This window comes from Mesocricetus auratus, unplaced genomic scaffold (genome assembly GCF_017639785.1).
Source record: "Mesocricetus auratus isolate SY011 unplaced genomic scaffold, BCM_Maur_2.0 Super-Scaffold_100004, whole genome shotgun sequence".
Lineage (NCBI taxonomy): Eukaryota > Metazoa > Chordata > Mammalia > Rodentia > Cricetidae > Mesocricetus > Mesocricetus auratus.
This window is the reverse complement of record NW_024429189.1, coordinates 491,364-509,800: the sequence shown is the minus strand read 5'-3', so window position 1 is coordinate 509,800 and position 18,437 is coordinate 491,364. Positions and strand designations below refer to the sequence as shown.

The 18,437-nt window shown below is 56.8% G+C and overlaps 1 protein-coding gene across 3 annotated transcripts in view; it reads left to right on the top strand.

Annotated features, from left to right (window-relative positions):
* Hmcn2 (hemicentin 2) overlaps positions 1-18,437 on the top strand; it is a 140,500-nt gene that overhangs the window by 58,208 nt on the left and 63,855 nt on the right. For 2 of the 3 annotated variants that reach the window (XR_005877070.1, XM_040745007.1), the window contains exons 23-39: positions 2,228-2,355; positions 4,309-4,563; positions 5,073-5,159; positions 6,861-7,055; positions 8,276-8,406; positions 8,636-8,783; positions 9,404-9,530; positions 10,489-10,643; positions 11,629-11,679; positions 11,951-12,229; positions 13,690-13,968; positions 14,489-14,597; positions 14,755-14,924; positions 16,102-16,256; positions 16,633-16,729; positions 17,248-17,343; positions 18,252-18,428. Coding sequence is in view for 2 of the 3 variants with exons in the window: in XM_040745007.1 (XP_040600941.1) it covers positions 2,228-2,355; positions 4,309-4,563; positions 5,073-5,159; positions 6,861-7,055; positions 8,276-8,406; positions 8,636-8,783; positions 9,404-9,530; positions 10,489-10,643; positions 11,629-11,679; positions 11,951-12,229; positions 13,690-13,968; positions 14,489-14,597; positions 14,755-14,924; positions 16,102-16,256; positions 16,633-16,729; positions 17,248-17,343; positions 18,252-18,428 (2,639 nt within the window). In the remaining variant the exon portion in view is untranslated. The remainder of the gene's footprint in view (positions 1-2,227; positions 2,356-4,308; positions 4,564-5,072; positions 5,160-6,860; positions 7,056-8,275; positions 8,407-8,635; positions 8,784-9,403; positions 9,531-10,488; positions 10,644-11,628; positions 11,680-11,950; positions 12,230-13,689; positions 13,969-14,488; positions 14,598-14,754; positions 14,925-16,101; positions 16,257-16,632; positions 16,730-17,247; positions 17,344-18,251; positions 18,429-18,437) is intronic. The other variant, XM_013124789.3, reaches the window with a different exon arrangement.

Genomic DNA, 18,437 nt, shown 5'->3' with positions numbered 1-18,437 from the left:
ATGTATGATAAACACTCTGGTGACTTTTGGGAGCCGGCTGCACAGAGGTGCAGGCGGACAAAGCAGGCAGGTGTGAGCTGTGGATAGTTCCCACCAGGTGTATCTTAGCCTGTCTGGGTAGACCAGGAAGCTATCGGCCAGCCCTCTGCCTGAGGGGGTGGAGGGTCAGTGGGCCCTTTGCAGGTCCCCCAGCCCAGCATTCTGATGTGTGTGTTTGCCCGGTCCTGGACTGCAAGGCCCCAGCCAGATGGACATAATAAACAGGAAACTCCCCTTGAATCCAAGTGCTCCCTTGGGTGCTGTGAGGAGCCATCTGGCTGCAGAGCGCTGGAGAAGCCCTCCTGTTGAGGGAGCCCCATCCCCAGCAGCTCATCCTGTCCTCCCTTCCCTGGCCAGGGCTTCCCTGCTGAGCCTCAGGGACGGTACAGGGACGCTGAGAGCGCGGGGAAGGGCAGGTGGAAGCTGCTTGGAGCGCCCCTCCTTAACCTCACAGTCATGTTCAGCCAGCTGCAGACTCTTTACCTTTCCTCTCAGCCTGGTTGGAAACTCAAACTGGGTTGCTGTAAAGACATTCCCCGTGCAGGGTCTGGTGATAAAGGGTCTCCCATTGGAACCCCTGGCAGACAGGCTCCTGGTGTCATGAGCCGGGTGGAGCCACGGGAGACCACAGAATGGGCTTGCCAGTCTAGGGCATGAAGGCCGCCTTCTTGGAGGAAGTGGTACCTGCGTAACGGAGGGAGAGCAGGTGCATCCCGGCAGGCACAGAGCAGCCATTGCGGGCTGAGCCTGCGCTCTGAGGGATTTGACACGGCCTGGGGTGCGGGTGGCGATGGGGAGGGGATGCGCGGCATAGATCACTCCAGGCCATGGCAGTGTGCTTAAGATTTGTCCCTGGAGCTTCATATGGTCACCTCGGCACTCAAGCAAGAGGCCACTCTTCTGGGCAGGTCCAGGTCCCTTCAGCCCCTGCAAGTGTCGGCTTGCTTATTTGAATCATGGATCCACAGTTCTTCATTCCTTACGATACAGAGAGCACCCCAGCCCCACCCCCACCCCAGCACACAAGCACCAACTTCTGCAGCAAGACAGGGTGCTGGGGCCTCGGAACACAGTTCAGTTGGCACAGTGCTTGCTGTCTGTTGCCTTACATGCCCCCAAAGCTGCGGACGATGCCTGCTGCATACTCGGAACAGCTACAATGGTTCTAGGTAGAGGGGCTATCACCTCAGTTTGCCAGTGGGCGGATAGAGACGAAGTCAGTGCTGACAGCCCTGGGTGTGGTTGGAAACCATGCGCCCTGGCAACTGCATGGAGGGAGGTGGGGACTCAGGGCTGGCTTCCAAGGATCCCACCAGGGGCCCTGTGATGCCATTTTGAAGAGGTAGATGCTTGGTCTTAGCAGCAAGGGGATGGGGGAGCAGGTTGAAGGCCATCTGAAGAGCTTGGGCTGGCTCTAGGTTGACAGTTGACCCTGGGGTCCTCCGCCCCTGTTCTGGACACTTGTTCCTAGGCTAGTCAGGGCCACAGGCTGCAGCCGCCGTCCCTTGGAGCCAACACATATGGAGTTGACATCATGTCTGCAGGGCCCCTTGGGGTCCCTCACAGCTGCTGGAGCCTGGCTATGGTCCTGTAACCTTGTGGGGGGGGGGCTGGTAAGGTGGCCCAGGTTGGGGGGGAAGGAGGGCCTGTAAAGTTTCTTCTCATGTGTCCTCAAGATGCCTCCAGACAGCAACTCCCCAAGAGGCCCTGGATGTGAGTTCAGGAGAGCCCTGGGACTCAGACACGGGGACTTAGGGCTGGTGGACTTTTCTCTAGAAGCAGAGGGACTGTAGCCTCCTGACAACCAGCTATGCTGAGGGCAAGGGACATTGCCACCCGCTGTAGTGCGGCATGGAGAGGGGTGTTGTGCCAGAGCCCCAGGGATGCAGGCCCATCTTATAGAGGGTGAGATGGAAACCCGGAGAAGTAACATTTGTGTTCCGGGTCACACAGCTAAGTGGGTTGGGAGCGTGGATCGGGACCCCCCTCTCCACAGGCACCACACTGAGAGGGCCTGGCCTTGGCTTTCGGAGGCAGGGCGGGGGGCTGGAGTCAAGGCCTGAAGGTCGATACTGCCTCGGTCTGAGAGGGCCGCCTCGGGGAGGCAGCTGGAGCCATGGAGGCGGATCTCCGGGCCTCTCTCTGGTCAGGGTGGAACGAGATCTCTCGGTGTTCCTCTCTGCCACAGGTATGACCTCCTCCCGTCAGGCTCCCTGCGCCTGGCACACACCCAGTTGAGTGACGACGGCCACTACGAGTGTACAGCCAGCAACCCCGCAGGGGTCACCTCTCGTCGCTACACCCTCAGGGTTCAAGGTAGGGCCCGCCGGCGGCTGTCTCCCACTCCACCCGTGGGCGAGCCACGCCTTGCCTTTCCCTCTGCCTTCCCTCAGGCTCCTCAGGGCCACGCTAGACGTCCCTCCTCCTCGCTCTAGGCCCGAGGAGACTGTTAAAGAGGCCCACCAAGGACAGGGCCCAGTGGGGACCAAGAGTAGGGATACATAAGGAGCAGTGGTTCCCAGGGCCTCTCTGTCCAGATGGAGTCGCACAACCCATGGGCCCAGCCCCGGCTCTGCAAAGACTCATGGAGTTTAAGGCTCTTCCTGCCAGGAGCACCTGAGACCCCCTAAAGAGACCCTTTCCAACCCTTTCCGTCCCCGCAACAGACCTGCTGATGTTTGTGTGGGCTCCCAGGCATCGCCGCCGCCCCTGCTTTGTGGCCAAGATCTAAATTTACACCCAATGTGGTACTGGTCCCCGGCACAGTCCCATTAGGGGTCCCTGGGACAGTCCCATTCTGAAGAAGTCATCCCATGCCAGTCACACACCAGGGCCCTGGGGAGACCCTAAGACAGGACCAAGCGTGGTCCAGTCTACCTGCTACTCTCACGGGGCCCACACGGGACGGATGGAAAGATAGTGGATGTTCCACATTGTTGACAATGACTTGAAATCCATGCTCAAAGTCTCTGGGTAATGGGGACCAGCTGCAAGTGTACATTTATCTGTGTCCTCCGCACTCCAGCTGGGTGGCTAGACACGTCATCTGCCCCGCCAGCCAAGCATCCCAACCCTTCACAAATGCATGCCAGCCCCGTCCAAGTAAGCATCCCATTTTACAGACAAACGGGCTGAGGCCTGGGCTGGGCACGGAAAGCAAAGATTTGCCCTGACACATGCGAGGCATGGGGATGCAAGTGAGAAGCAGATCTGGGACCGGCGTAGCTGGATTTGAAACCCAGTCAACATCGCCACCAGCTTTCTGCGTGGCCGTAGGCAACTCATTTGATCTCTCTGAGCTGCAGTAATGCCCAGCCTGTAGCAGTCAGAAGGGATACATAGCAGTCAGGTGCTGAGAACAGTGTAAACCGAGGTATGGCAAAGACGGTGGGCATGGGACATTTCCATGCTCCTGCACTCCTTCCAAGTGCTGCCAGGCAGCAGGGCGTGGCCTAGGTTCCCGTGTCTTAGAAACTGGGACAATGTTAGGGTTCCTCAGCTTCCCTGATGGCCAGAAGCAGCAGTGTGGCCTGGGCTCTACAGACACTCCTGGTCTGCACAGGCTGGGCCTTCTGGAGGCAGCCTGGACTCTCAGACTCACAGGCCCAGGGCAGTGGTCTCCAACTCCTTTCATTTGGAAGAAGAGGGAAACCTTTATAAGCCTCAGTGTCTCCATCTTCAGGCTGGGTGTGGCATTCTCCATCCTGCAGGAGGATTCCCAGGGTGGAGTGTGGGAAGATGGCTGGAAAATACAAACACCGCCCATAGATGTGGCCGGGGGACACTGGGAGTGGGTGCCATCTCACCCCTCACTCTTTCAGCAACAAGGGGAAACCGAGGCTCAGCTGGTGCCAAGTGCCACAGTATGGGAAGGGAACGGAGCTGGGATGGTGTGGTGTACTGCTCCAACCTGGCTGGGCCATTCTGAGTCAGTCCTCCTCTAGTGCCTCAGTTTCCCCATATGCCCACTACACTGAGGTAGACCAGATGGCGCCTCTCAGGTGGCACAGGGAGCAATGGCGGGGCTATGAGACAAATGAATTGAGTGCATTCAGGTGTCCAGGTGGAAGCTAGAGTCCACCCTTTTGGGGTGTGGGGAAATAAGGCCCTGTGGTCCACAGCTCTTCCTTGTGCAGTGAGGAGGGTATGCCTTAGGTCTCCGGACCCCCCTGTGATGACTTTGTTGCCTGCTGGTATCGGGGCTGTAGCATGGGCTGGGGCCCCTGCCCAGGTAGCCTAGCTTGACGCCTCTCCTTGGAACCCTGCCAGTCCCCCCTCAGGTACAGTCTGGCCCTCGGGTCCTGAAGGTGCTGGCGGGAGAAGCCCTTGATTTGAACTGTGTGGCTGAGGGCAACCCAGAGCCCCAGCTGGGCTGGTTCAAGGATGGCATGGCCCTGAGAGGTGAGGGACCCCAGGGCTCTGTCCACTTTGCTGCTGTCCAGACCTCTGATGCTGGCCTGTATCGCTGTGAGGCCTCCAGCAGCGCTGGCACCGACACCTGGAACCTGGAGCTCCACGTGCTGGGTGAGCCCCCAAGCCCCAGCAAGGGTCCGCCATACCTCACCTCCCGCCCACACCTCCGAGGTGCTCTGCTTGTCCTGTCCTGAGCAGTCGGTGCTCAGAGGCACCACGCAGGCTCCCTGATTTGCACAGATGACCTGTGGCCTGTGACCCTAGGGCCCTCGTGCAAAGTGCCCGTGGGACCATGGTCAGGGAATCAGCTGTCTGACTCTCTCGTTTACCGCATGGGCAACTCAGTTTTTCACCTGCAAGTTGGTCCAGTGATAGGCAAGGCCGCAGAATATTCTGGACCGATACTAGCGTTTTCACTGTTGGGAACTAGAAGCAAGGTGCGGTTGGAAGGACACTGACACGACCCTATTAGACCTCTTGTGTTTGAGGCACAGGCCCAGCCTCTGATGCTGGCCTAGGTTGGGGATTGGGGTTCTGGGTGGAGACACCCTCCTCCTAGCTCATGCTAGAAGGGAATACAAGACCTGAGTGCTATGGACATGCCTCGCTACCTCCCACAGAGCCACCACACTGGGGAGCCGACGAGACCAAGGGCCTGCTGGAGCGAGTGGCTGGGGAGAATGCCAGTCTGCCATGCCCTGCCCGAGGTGAGGCCCAGCCCAGGGTGGGCCTAGGAAAGCACGGACTGGCCTGGGTTCGTGGAGCTTGATTATAAGGGGACTTCCTTGGGTTGTAGTAGCTACGGAATCACACTGACAATTCTGTGGGAAAGGTTTTGCCATCCATTTCCTTCTATTAGGGCTATCCAGTCCCAGAGAGGTTAATGGAGTTGCATAAGGACACACAGCCAGTGTGTGACTCAGTATGGTCTGCCCTTGAACCCCCATAGTCTTCAGTGTCTAGGAAAGTGACAGGTGGGGCTAAGGACAGCTCTTGAGTCCTTCTGAATGAAGACTGTGGGATTACTGTATTTCCCCAAAGTTTCCCATAGTGGTTGCAAGCCAGCCAGCCTTTTCTGGGTTTGCTTTGGGATGGTGATAAGGTTGAGCGTCTAGCTTGCCACCTTAGGATCAGGCGTCCAGGCAGAGCCCAGCTTTGGCCCTTCCTGGAGCCACAGTCTCCTCATTTGCATGGTGGGGGCTCTTCAGTCCCTGAGTGTCACTGCTGTTAGGTCTCAAGGCAGGAGGTGTGAGTTGTGGCTCCCAGACCTGTGCCTGGCACTCAGGAGGGCAAACACGTTCCATAACATGCTCCCAAGACCTCACTGCCCCGGCGACCTGCCTCTTGGGCTTGTCTGTGGCTGGTTGGTCAGTGTTCCCACAGGCTGAGAATATGAGGAGCAAGAGATGGGTAGAGAAGCCAGCAGGAGTCCGCTCATCCCCTTGCTTCCACGGCAGGGCATCTGGGAGATCCCTGAACAGCACTAAGGAGGCAGGCAGGAGCAGGGGGCTCAGGAGCTGGAGCCTAAGGGGGAGCTGGAAGCCTTGATTGCAGTGCCACCTAGTGTTGCACTCTAGAAACACAGCTACCTTCCATCTGTCTCAGTGTGGTCCACTTGTAGCTCTCCCACATTCAGCATTCATCCTTGAACCATCAGAGCCAGACTTCAGCATCAGCATCCCCACCCAAGGCCCTTCTGTAATGCGTCCTCCCTGGCTGGTCCACCCCAGGCTGTATTTGGCCCTTTCCCCAAGGGTGGACAGCAGTGGGCTCTGGGTCTGAGTGCTAAAGAGCACAGCACCAGAGCCTATCACAAGGACGCCTTTGGGATACCCAGGGACATCATCACCTCTCCTCCATGGCTGGGGTGTGTGGCCAGGGTGTGGCTGTCCCAAGTTTGGTCATACTATGAAGGGAGGGACAGGACAGACAGAGTCAGCATCTCCCACTGCCCGCAGTGCAGCCTGCCGATCAGAGCAGGCTTGTTCATTCGCTCCCACCTACTGTGTGTGAGCTGTGCTGGTAGCTTGGGCACAGCAGGGAACAGTGAAGACCCTGAGCCCCCAGGGAAAAGACACCGAGCAATAAAAGCTAATTGACAGGAGTGTTCTGTGGAATGTTTGAAAGTCAGCTGGCGGGGAGAGGAGAGCTCAGAGATCTGGGAAGGACACCTGGGTCTCCCTGAGGGTCAGAAACATGGGTTTGTCCATGGACCTATGGATACTCGGTATTGTGTGGGGACAAGGGACAGATGCTGCTGATCTGAGAGAGCTCCTCCTCCCAGCCCGGGGCTGACACAGAGCCCGAGACCACACACAACATGTGCAGAGGGGCCACATGAGGGGACAGTGCTGGCGTGGAGGGGCGGCGTCCGATATCTTGACTGATGATTCCGCATACCTTGCCAGGGACACCAAAGCCACAAATCACATGGCGGAGGGGCCCATCCTCGGAGCCCCTGAGTGGCCGGGCAGATGTGACAGTGCAGGATGACGGGTCACTGTTCCTGTCCGCAGTCTCTCTAGCAGACAGCGGAGAGTACGAGTGCCAGGCCACCAATGAGGTGGGCTCTGCATCCAGGAGAGCCAAGCTGGTGGTCTACGGTAAGCTGAGCCCTAGAGATGGAGGCCGGGGACACGCTCGTATCCTCCGCCCTCATGGAGACCCAAAATGGTGCCTGGGTCCCAGAGCCCAAAAGATCCCTACAAAGGAGACTATGAACCCCTGATCTCCACCTTCCAGGAGCCAAGAAGGATTAGGGCTTGAGGGTATTGCGCAGGACACCCCCATTTCACCAGGCGCATCTACGGGGACAGTGTAGGCTTTTGAGATGAGTCATCAGGTCCAGATCTGAGGTGACAGCCCAGTCACTAAAGCACTTGCTGTGCAACCATGAAGACCCGAATTTGACCTAGATTCATTCGACATAGCATCTGTGTAAGATGCTGTGCGCTGCAGTGTGCACCTGTTCTGGGCAGAGATAGGAGATGCTTGGGAACTGGCTAGACAGTCAGTCTACCCTGTGTTGCATGCTCCTAATCCCAGGGAGTGATCCCATCTGAACACAGAAGGTGGGTGGCACCTGAGGAATGACATCCCTAGTTGTTCTGTGGCACACACACACACACACACACACACACACACACACGCACGCACACACGCACACATGCACACACAGAGTTAATAAATGAAATAGACCTGCATGATAGTGTGCAGAGCTCTAGTCTGCCAGGAGCTGAGGCTTGTGTACCATCCATCGCCAGCAACAAGCACTCCTACCCTTGCAGCCAGGGAGCCAAGTGCAGAGTTGGGGGCTTCCCATTTGCTGGGTCTCCACGTGGACAGGACAGGCTGGGAGCACTCCCTGCTGCTGCCGGGATGAGCTGGACCTCTCAGTCTGAACAGCATTCACAGCCGCCTCGTGCTCCCAGTTTGCCATAGAGAGACTTCCCTGAGAGGTTGGCTATAGGCACACCTGAGCCGAGTCTCACTCAGGCCTCCAGGTGTGACGCCTGGTTGCGGGTAGAACTAGACGTGTCCAGGGATCCCGCCTCTCAGACTGGGTGTCAGTATCTGTTCACAGTGGGGGAGGGGCTGTGCTGGCCCCGGGGCAAAGCTGCTGTGACCCCGTGAGACAGGCAGTGCCCTCGTGGTCAGATGAGGGACCAACGTAGATGAAAGCAGGTGGGTCTCCCGGGGTCTCGGTGACAGGCTGATGACAGGCCTGAGGACCTGGGGATGGAGCGGGACGTGGGTGGCCTGTCCTAGCTGACAAGCTTGGGCAACGTGGGAGCCTCTCTTTTGCTTCTCCTTGCTCCCCAAGTGCCCCCCAGCATCCGGGAAGAGGGGCGTGTGACCAACGTGTCGGGACTGTCTGGGCAGCCTCTGACGCTGGAGTGTGACACAAACGGCTCTCCAGCCCCCGAGATGGTGTGGCTCAAGGATGGGCAGCTGGTGGGTGTCTCTGGGGAAGGCTGGGACGGGGACGGGGGGTTCTATGTGTGCTGAGGTGGCGTAGGGATGTGACATGTCTTCAGGGATGCCCGGGTTCAGGGGCAGGGGAGCTGTGATGCTGAGAGGACCTCCTGGATTGAGGACTCTCTGGGCTCTGGTCACCAATCAGCCCCACTGGCTTCTGTCCCCTCATTGCTCACCCTTACTCCCTCTGGCCTCTTGTCCTCAGATCCCAGAGGCAGGTGGCCATCGCCTCCTGGATGGTGCTCGGTCCCTCCACTTTCCCAGGATCCAGGAGAGTGACTCTGGCCTCTATTCCTGCCGGGCTGAGAACCAGGCCGGGAGTGCCCAGAGAGACTTCAATCTTGCCGTGTTCAGTGAGTGAGGACCATGTCCCAAACTCCCAAGCGTATGTGTCAGCAGACAGCAAGGGTCACAGAGCGGCCACCACAGACCTAGACCCTGTCCTCAGGAGCCTACGAAGCATACCACAAGGGACGGTCATGTGGTTAACCACAGTGACTTCTTAGCTGCTGAAAAATCTGACAAAAGCAATTTAAGGGGTGAAGGGCTTACCTGGGCCCACAGTACAAAGGTACCGCCCACCACGATGACAGGGGTGTCACAGCTGGTCTGTCACATCCACAGTCAGGAAGCAGAGAGAGAGGAATGTTGGTCAGAGCTCACTTTCTCCTTTTTATCCAGTCAGGGACGCCTGAGGGAGGTGACACCCACACTTAGGGTGTGTCTTCGTTCCTCAGCCCAGTCCAGAAAGTCCCTCACAGACGGTCAGAGATTTGTTTCCAGATCCCTCAGTTCTACACACATTGTGCTGCGCAGTCCAGGCTGCTGCTAACTCAGGGAAAGGGCTCGTTCAGCAAAGTCTGGGGAGCCTCTGGGGGGGGTAGGCTGTGCAGGCCCCCGGGAAAAAGTACTGTGGTCGGCGGGTGTGTGTGTGGACCCTGAGCCTCCCCCTTTCCCTCCCTTCCATCGCCAGTCCCTCCTTCCTTGCTGGGAGCCGGGACGGCTCAGGAGGTGCTGGGCCTGGCTGGTGCTGATGTGGAACTGGAATGTCAGACCTCAGGGGTCCCCACACCCCAAGTGGAGTGGACCAAGGATGGGCAGTGAGTGAGCCTTGATTGATTGTGTGGGGCTGGGGGCAGGAGCTAAGAAGCCTGGGATGCCCAGTGGGTGTGGTGCGTGTTACCTAGCACTGGGGCGGGGGAGGGCAGCCTCTGGGGGCAGGGTGTCTCTCACCCCTGGGTGATTCCCAGGGGCCCCTATTCTCACTCTGGTCACATCTTGCCTCGGTTCTGTCAACTCTTTCGTTTTTCTAATTCTGGGGATCAGCGGCCTGTGGAAAAACTGTGTAGTGTACAATTAACTATTTAAATGCAGCTACTGACTCTACAGCACGATGCTGTTGTGGCCACCATCTAATTCCAGAACATTCTATCATTCCCAAAACCTGAAAAATCCTATGAGCAGAGTCAGCCGAAGCCCGGCCTTGCAGTCTGGCTCCCTCATTTAGCAGAGTGTTTGGGAGATGTGTTCTCTTTGCAGTCAGTGTCAGAAACTTGAATCTTTTCAGGGCTGAATAATAATCCACAGCATGGGAGGCCCACATCCTGTCTATCCTCTCATGGGCATCCAGGGAGTGCCATTCTTTTTTTTTTTTTAATTTAAATTTAGATTAGAAACAAGGTTGCTTCACAAGTCAGTTCCAGGTCCCTCTCCGTTTCCCTCCCCTCCTCCCGTGCCCTCCCCCCCAAACCCCCCAATATCCCCTCATTTCCCCAGGGAGGGTGAGGCCCTCTATGGGGGTGTCCACAGTCTGTCATTTCATCCAGGGCAGGGCCTAGACCCTCCCCCCAAGAGTTCAGGGTGAGAGTGCATCTCACATTGTTGGATGGGAGTCTAAAGTCCATGTGTATACTCAGGCTCAATAGATTACCTAGGCCTCCTCACTGACACCCACATTAAAGGGGTCTTGATTTGGGGAGTGCCATTCTTATAAAAAGCTGTAGTCCCTTTGAGCAGCTGCCCCGCAGACACCTGGCCTGATCAGTGGCTTCTCTCCAGGCCCATCCTTCCAGGGGACCCTCACACCCTACTCCAGGAGGATGGCCAGGTCCTCAGAATTATCAGCAGTCACCTGGGTGACGAAGGGCGGTACCAGTGTGTGGCCTTCAGCCCAGCAGGCCAGCAGGTCAAGGACTTTCAGCTGAGCATTCACTGTGAGTTCAGTCCCTCCCAAGCCCAGCTGCTCCAGAGCCACCCTCCCTGCTTTGGGCCCACAGCCCCACATTTCCCCAAACTGCCATTTCTCTCCCTACTTCTAGTGTGTGCTGGATGATGGTTTGTTTGGTTTTGCTTTATACCAGTTGCGTTTGTTTGCATGGGAATGATAATAAGGCAACTAAGTATTTCAAGTGTAAGTGGGAAGCCGGAATCAGCTGCATTAATGGAAGGAACAGAAAGAACTGGAAGACCCAGGGCCTGGGGCGTGGCTCAGAGGGGAAGCCCTTAGTAACACAGGACAGCACCAACAAACATATCCGAAGAGCTACCTTTCCAGGGGTAGCTAAGCAGTGGGCACTTAGCCTGCATCCATGCCCTGCGCTAACAATGGGAGTTGAGGACTTGGGGAGAAAGTTCAGTTGGTAAATCCCCAGTACTCACGTGAAAATCTAGACGTGGCAGTCACATGCCTGTGCTGTCCAGGACGGTCACCTCTCCTGGACAGTCCCTAGGGAGCACTGAGGAGCACTGAGGAGGCTGAGACTCTTGGGGCTCTCTGGCCAGCTAGTCTAGCCGAACTAATGAGTTCTAGATTGACAAAAAGTGAGGGTCAGAGTCTAGTAAAGGAAGCCATCAGATGTCAACCTCTGAACTTCGTGTGTGTGCACCCACGTGAACATGTTCACACCCATTAGAGCATGCATGAGTGTGTGTGTGTGTGTGTGTGTGTGTGTGTGTATTACATCTCCACATCCCCATACAAATAAGCAAGCAAAATCAATTTAAAAATGAGAGTTGAGTAGAAAGTGACAGACAGGTTAGTGACATAGTGGCCCCAGGTGGAGCCATCAGGGGCAGAGTTAGGAGGGGTTCTGGAAGGCAGAGTGATGTCACACTGTATCCATATGCCTCATCCATCATCCTGGGTACCAGTTGTAAGTGTCCTGCCCTAGGGGAAGCCCTGATCAAGTTCCTCCACAGATGGGGACCCCGAGGCCCAGAGAGGGGACAGGACCTACCCCAGGTCATACAGTGAGTTAGAGGCACTGTGGGCTCCAGAGCCCAAGCCTGTGTGGCCCCTCTCCCCACCTGCACCATCCCTACCCGAAGTGACTGGGTTTGCTTCCCACACTGGCATGTCCCTGAACTGGCCTCTTCTGTTTGTGTCCCAAGCCCTTCCCCTATCCCTCGTGCCTGCCGGTCCTTACAGTAGAAGCCTGTGATGCGTGCATGCTGTTCAAGGGGCATCAGGGACAGACTCAATCAATATGTGACCACCCGCATATGTCCTCTCTGTCCCCAGCACCTCCCACTATCTGGGGTTCTAATGAGACAGGTGAGGTGACTGTCCTGGCGGGCCACACAGCGCAGCTCCTATGTGAGGCCCGAGGAATACCAATCCCTGACATCACCTGGCACAAGGACGGGACCCTGCTGGCCCCCGGCTCGGAGGTGGTTTACAGCAAGGGCGGCCGGCAGCTGCAGCTGGTGAAGGCCCAGCGCTCCCGTGCTGGGCTCTATACGTGCCAGGCCAGCAACCCTGCAGGGGTCACCAGGAAGTCCACCAGGCTGGAGGTTTATGGTGAGCAGCCAGGGGGCTGGCAGCAGCGGGGCAGCTGGCGTGGGCAGAGAGAGGTGACCTCTGCCTGTCTCTGAAGATCAGCGAGGGGTGGCCACTTCGAGTGTTCAAAGTGACTGAGGGACAGGGTTCATTTCAGCCTGCTGCCTTGTCTCTCCTGTGCAGATGGGGAAACTGAGGGCTAGAGGCAGCACCCAGGTGGAAGTCCACGCAGAGTCTAGCTCCCCCTAGAGGACTGTGGGAGCCCCCTCCCCAGCAAACTTCCCAGGGTGGCATGAAGATCCCGCTTTAACTGTGTGTAGCTTAGGACTTCGAGCCAGACCCGGGGCCTGTGGCTGATGTGCAGCGGAAGAAGCTGCCGACAGCATTTGGCCTCTTGTGTTCCCATGGGATGAAGAAGCTTGCCTGGTTCATACCTCAGGGACTCATGGGCCCGGTCCCTCCCTGGGAGGGTCTGATGTCACCTCTATGGATGGGTCATCCTGAAAGTGGGCTCAGAAAAAAAACGGGGAGCCCTTGCTGGATGGTGGTGATGCACGCCTTTAATTCTAGCAACTGGGAGGCAGAGGCAGGTGGAGCTCTGTGAGCTCAAGGCCAGCCTGGTCTACAGAGTGAGTTCCAGGACAGCCAAGGCTATTAAACAGAGAAATCTTGTCTTGGGGGGAAAAAGAAAAGGAAAATGGGGAGCACCCTTAGGAAAGGATGAGGGTGGGCCTGGGTAGGCAGAGCAGGCACTCTGGGGAGTTGGGGAACAGCCTGAGGGTCAGTCAGCGGGAGTCATTTGTCCCCTGGTGAAGAGGAAGGGAGCTCTAACCACATAGGTGCAAAGGGCTTGGGCTCTAGGGGAAGCAGTGACAGAGGAAAGGGCAGGCCACCGCAGCACTTGCCACCAGGGACTCCCATGAGGCTCTGACATCTCTGCAGTAGAATGAAAACCGCATGTCACTGGACCTTCTCCAAGAGCCTCCGGGCCCTAAGAAGGTTTGAAGCATCTTGGGTCCCGGTTCATGATGGCACAGGGTTACCTGGTGGTGATTGTATCAGCTCTACAACTCAGGGCCTGAGGTACACCCGCTCCCCACCCCCACACACCCCTCGGGCTTGGTTGCAATGAGCTCTGAGTATCAGAAGTCCCCAGATCATGCTGTCTTCGCCATCTGCCATCTCACTCTAGGGGTGAGGAGCCTAGTCCAGAGTCCTGGTACCCATCTATGTTAGGAGACAGGCAGACTTCTGGTGACAAGCTTTCTGGGGGGTAGTGGGAACAGAAGAGATACAAGCAGGAACGGAGGCGCGGGGGGGGGGGGCCCTCCAGGAACTGAGAGGTGAGGCTCTTCTGGCAGGGTCTGAGAGAGAGGCTGGCTAGAAAGGGCTGGGTCTGAGTAAGGCCCAGCTAAGAGTGAGGCTGGGAGCATAGCTGCAGCTGTTGATCCCTGAGATGGCCCCGTCTCTCTCTTCCTTAGTTTCACCCACCATCGAGGGTGCTGAAGGAGGGCCGTACCTGGTGCAGGCTGTGGCTGGGAGGTCTGTGGCACTGGAGTGTGTGGCCAGAGGCTATCCACCCCCTACCATCTCCTGGCAGCATGAAGGGCTGCCAGTGGTGGACAGCAACGGGACATGGCTGGAGGCAGGCGGTACCCTGCAGCTGGAGAACCCAGGAGAGGCCTCTGGTGGCCTCTACAGCTGCGTGGCCAGCAGCCCCGCTGGAGAGGCTGTGCTGCAGTACTCGGTGGAGGTGCAGGGTGAGCCAGCCGTGGATAGGTCTCCTCCCCTACCCGCTCCATGCTTAGCCCCAGAGGAGGTGGAGGGTAGCAGGGAGGCCATACGTGCCCTCTTCCTGTACGCCACAGGTGAACAGTGATACCTGGGTTGGGAGGACGGGATGGGAGAGGCGTGGTTGAGTTATGGGGCTCTGATCCTCACTCCTGCCCATGGCTCTAGGCTAGGTATCCAGGAAAGGTGACGTTCCACCTTCTGTCCACAGAATGGGCACGTTCCAGGGCCTATGTGAGACCCGAAGCTACTTTCCCAGGCATGACTCTCTGTGACATAGAGAGGGAGAAGATTGCAAGGCAGACAGGAGCTCCAGGCCCTTAATCTGAGGACAGATGTGGGGAGGCCACAGAGAGCTCTCTTGTGGCCTTTAGTGGCCCTCGGAGGCCTCTGGGGGAGGAGACTGGAAGGCTGTGGTGAGACTGGGGTCTCGGGAGCTCTTAATGACAGGATGAACACCCACCATCTAACAGCATGTCCTGCCCACAGTACCCCCACAGCTGCTGGTGGCCAAAGGCATGGGCCAGGTGACTGCCGTCGTGGGACAGTCTCTGGATCTTCCGTGCCAGGCATCAGGCTCTCCGGTGCCCACCATCCAGTATGTATAGAGCTGGCCAGCGTGGGGGCAGGCAGAATGTGGGTGGCGGTGAAGGGAGGGTGACAGGGAAGCCATTCCTACTCCTAGGGATGTAAATACGGTCATGGAGCCATGGAAAGGAGGCTCCGAGGTGACTTGACCCCCCTCTGCCTATCAGGTGGCTACAGAATGGCCGCCCAGCTGAGGAGCTGGATGGAGTTGAGCTGGCCTCACAGGGGACTATACTGCGCATTGCCCATGTGGAACTGGACCACTCCGGCCTCTTTGCCTGCCAGGCCACCAATGAGGCAGGGACGTCCGGGGCTGAGGTGGAGGTCTCTGTGCATGGTGAGCGGGTCCCTGGAGTGGGGGATCTGGAGCGGAACTATGGGCAACCTGAAACGTTGGGTTAGTGGAGCTGGAAGCCTGGGAATGACTTGGTACCTGTCTCCTTTGTGTGACCTCCAGGCGGGACTTCCCAAAGACATGGGTGGGAGATGCTTGTCTCAGCCACTTATCACACTTGTCATCTATCCTTTCCAACTGCCTGGGGACGTCCCGGCCCCCACACGCTGTCACGCTGATGAGCACATCTAACTTCACACCGCATTGCCTCCAAGTTTGCTTAGTCCCTCTTTGTTTTTAGTCTGCCCTTTCCTCTGGGTGGAAGTCTTCTTGATCCCCCCACATGTTTCATCCTCACTGTCCAGTCTGTCATGGCTACTGCCTGCCACCCCACTTCTCTGGAGTGGCTTGTGCCCTTCTCTATGCCAGCTCTGCGACCTCCAAAATGGCAGCATAGTGGTCTCCTTTATTTTATGAGGGGCCTACAGTAGTTCTGGTCATAGAATGGACACTAAACACCCTTATGGTGGACACATGTGGTTAGATGGTTTGTTGAATAGAATGGGTAGCTGGGTGGATGGCCGATTGGATTATGGATAGTCAGATGGGTGGCAAGATGGATGGATGGATGGACGGATGGATGGATGGTTTAGTTGGTGAGTGCATGAGCTAAATGGATGGGGAGGTGGATGAGTGGGTGAGTAGGTGGATGGATAGACAGGTAGATGAGTGGGTATGTGAATGGATGTACCAATGGATGTGAGGATGGATAGATGAATGGACGGAAGGGTGGGGGATATGTAGATGGATGTGTGGATGGGTGAATGTATGGTTGGATGGATGGATGGATGGATACATGCATGCATGGATAGATGGATGGGTGGATATGTGGATGGATGGATGGATGGATGGATGGATGGATACATGGATAGATACATGGATGGATGGATGGTTAGACAAATCTGTGAATGCATGGATTTAGAGAACTTTTGAAGGGATAGCACTGTTAGGTTTGCTCTCTGTGGGAAGCCCCTTCCCTTACCCAGGTGTTTGAGGAGCGGTGGTTCTAGAAGCCACTCCTTTGACCAGGCCTTCAAAGCCACACTTTCCTTGTAGCCATTTAGGGAATTACACAGGCCTCTTGAGCCTGACTCAGGCTCTCTCCATCTCTCCTACCCAGAGCCTCCATCAGTGCACATCGTGGGGGGTGAGAACCTCACAGCCGCTTTCCTGCAGCCTGTAACCCTCCAGTGTGTAGGTACTGGAGTGCCTACCCCAAGCCTCCGCTGGTGGAAGGATGGCGTACCCATGGCAACTTCAGGGGGCAGACTTCAGGTACAGTTAGAGACCCAGGGCTGGCTGTCAGACAGCACTCTATAGAGGTTCCGAGACCCTGAGCAGAGTCTTTACAGACAGCTAGAACAACAGAGCCCCCTCTGCATGTGCCTACTGAACAGGCCCTTGGGTGCTATGCCTGGGGAATGGAGGAGTCCTTTGCCCAGTCCAGGCCCTGGAAGCTTAACTGACAGAGGAAAAAGACAGAGATGGTATCTTGGAGGAGAGAGGAGCCCGGGAATGTGGGTGCTGGGCCCGCGGCTCACTTGCAATGCTTTGACCCTGCCTGTGGGGCCATTCCCGCATCCTGCCCTCTCTGACTGTGGCTGGCCCTGGACTCTGTGGCTTCCTCTCATCCCAGACCTTTCTCTCCCAGATCGAGAAGGCAGACCTGAGAGATGAAGGTGTCTATACGTGTGCAGCCACCAACCTGGCAGGGGAGAGCAAGAAGGATGTAACACTGAGGGTTCTGGGTGAGAACTGCAGCTCGGTTGGGGACCAAAGCCTGGGGTGACTGGTGACACCTTACGGGACCTTGGCACTGGGAGTGGACATTTTAGACTCAGAGCTGTGTGCTTAGCCTTGCAAAGGAAGGACAATGCCGAGATGGAGCAGTAGCAGTAGCTGACGGTCACTTTGCTCCCTTGCTGGCTGAATTCATGTTTGGGGGTTCATATGTGTCCCCGGGAGTGTGGACAAGCCCTGCCGGGCTACACCAAGGCTGCCTAAGGTTCCAGCTTCTGCTGTGCCGGCTTTGGCTTCTTCATAAGTCTGGGTTCTGGGGCCTAGGGATCCTGTGTGACCTCAGAGAAGATCTCATACCCCCTGCTCAGGTTTGAGCCTTTTCTAAGGACAAGCTCCCTGGCCCATGGATGTGAGCCTTGTCACTAGAACCCTTTAGGAGAAGTGAGGGAAGACAGAAGAATGGCTGGGATTGGAACTGCCCCGAGACCACACCCTTCAAGAGTGGTTTCTCCTTGTAACCCCCTAGTTCCCCCCAACATTGAGCCAGGCCCCATCAACAAGGCGGTTCTGGAAAATGCCTCAGTGACCTTGGAGTGTCTGGCTTCAGGTGTGCCCCCTCCAGGTAAGACCCCTCTCCTTTGCCAGAAGTTACCTCTCTCCAGTTCCAGTTCCCTGTGGAAGGGAGCTGCAAGTGCCCAGAGCTTTGTATGAAGGTCAGGAACAAACCTGTCAGAAGTTCTAGCATCCTGGGCTGGTCCAGGCTGCGGATGAAGACCAGGACCCCCTCTAGCTGGTCCTCCCAGATCAGCATGGAGGAAAATAACCGGGCACTTGGGTGACTCATAGAGTGCCCACATCCAGGCTAGGGTGGGACTTACCCATATTCCAGGAGGGAGGCCCATTTCCCGTCCCCCTCATGAGTTGGGGACAGTCACTTGCATTGGGAGGGTGAGCCCAGGAAGTAATTGCCTCCTGTGGAGTCCCTGGGCTCTGGGTAGAGGTAAGGAAGCCCAGGGCACAGTGTGCCATCGTTGTCTTCTGTGCCAGTGGTTCTCAACCCGAGGGTCATGACCTTTCACAGGATCACATATCAGATATCCTGAATATCATATAGTTACGTTATGATTCGTAACAGTATCAAAATTACAGTTATGAAGCAGGAATGGATATAATTTTATGATTGGGGTCATCACAACATGAGGAACTTCATTAAAGGGTCTCAGCATTAGTAAGGTTGAGAACCACTGCTCTCCTGGGTAAGGGCGTTGGCTATGGGGAAAGAGAAGAGGGCCTGGCTGGCTTTGTCTCTTCCTTACCCTGACTGACTAGCCTCCACCCTGGGCCTCCTGCTGGTCCCTGGTGTTGTGTCCTGTGGTGTCGCTCTGTTCTGTCCTTTCTCCCCTTCCCAAGAACACTGATTGTCTCTAGCATTGGAAGAAGTGTGTGCACACTCTGGAAGTTTCTCTGGCTGTCCCTACAGTCAACAGTCAACAGCTGATAGGATGCTTGCACATGCCTTTTCTCTCCCAGATGTCTCCTGGTTCAAGGGCCGCCAGCCTATCTCTGCCCAGGGAGGGGTGGCAGTATCAACTGATGGGAGAGTTCTTCATATTGAGCGAGCCCAGCTTTCCGATGCGGGGAGCTACCACTGTGTGGCGACCAACGTGGTGGGCAGTGCAGGGCTTCAGTATGGCCTGCGGGTCAATGGTGAGTGCT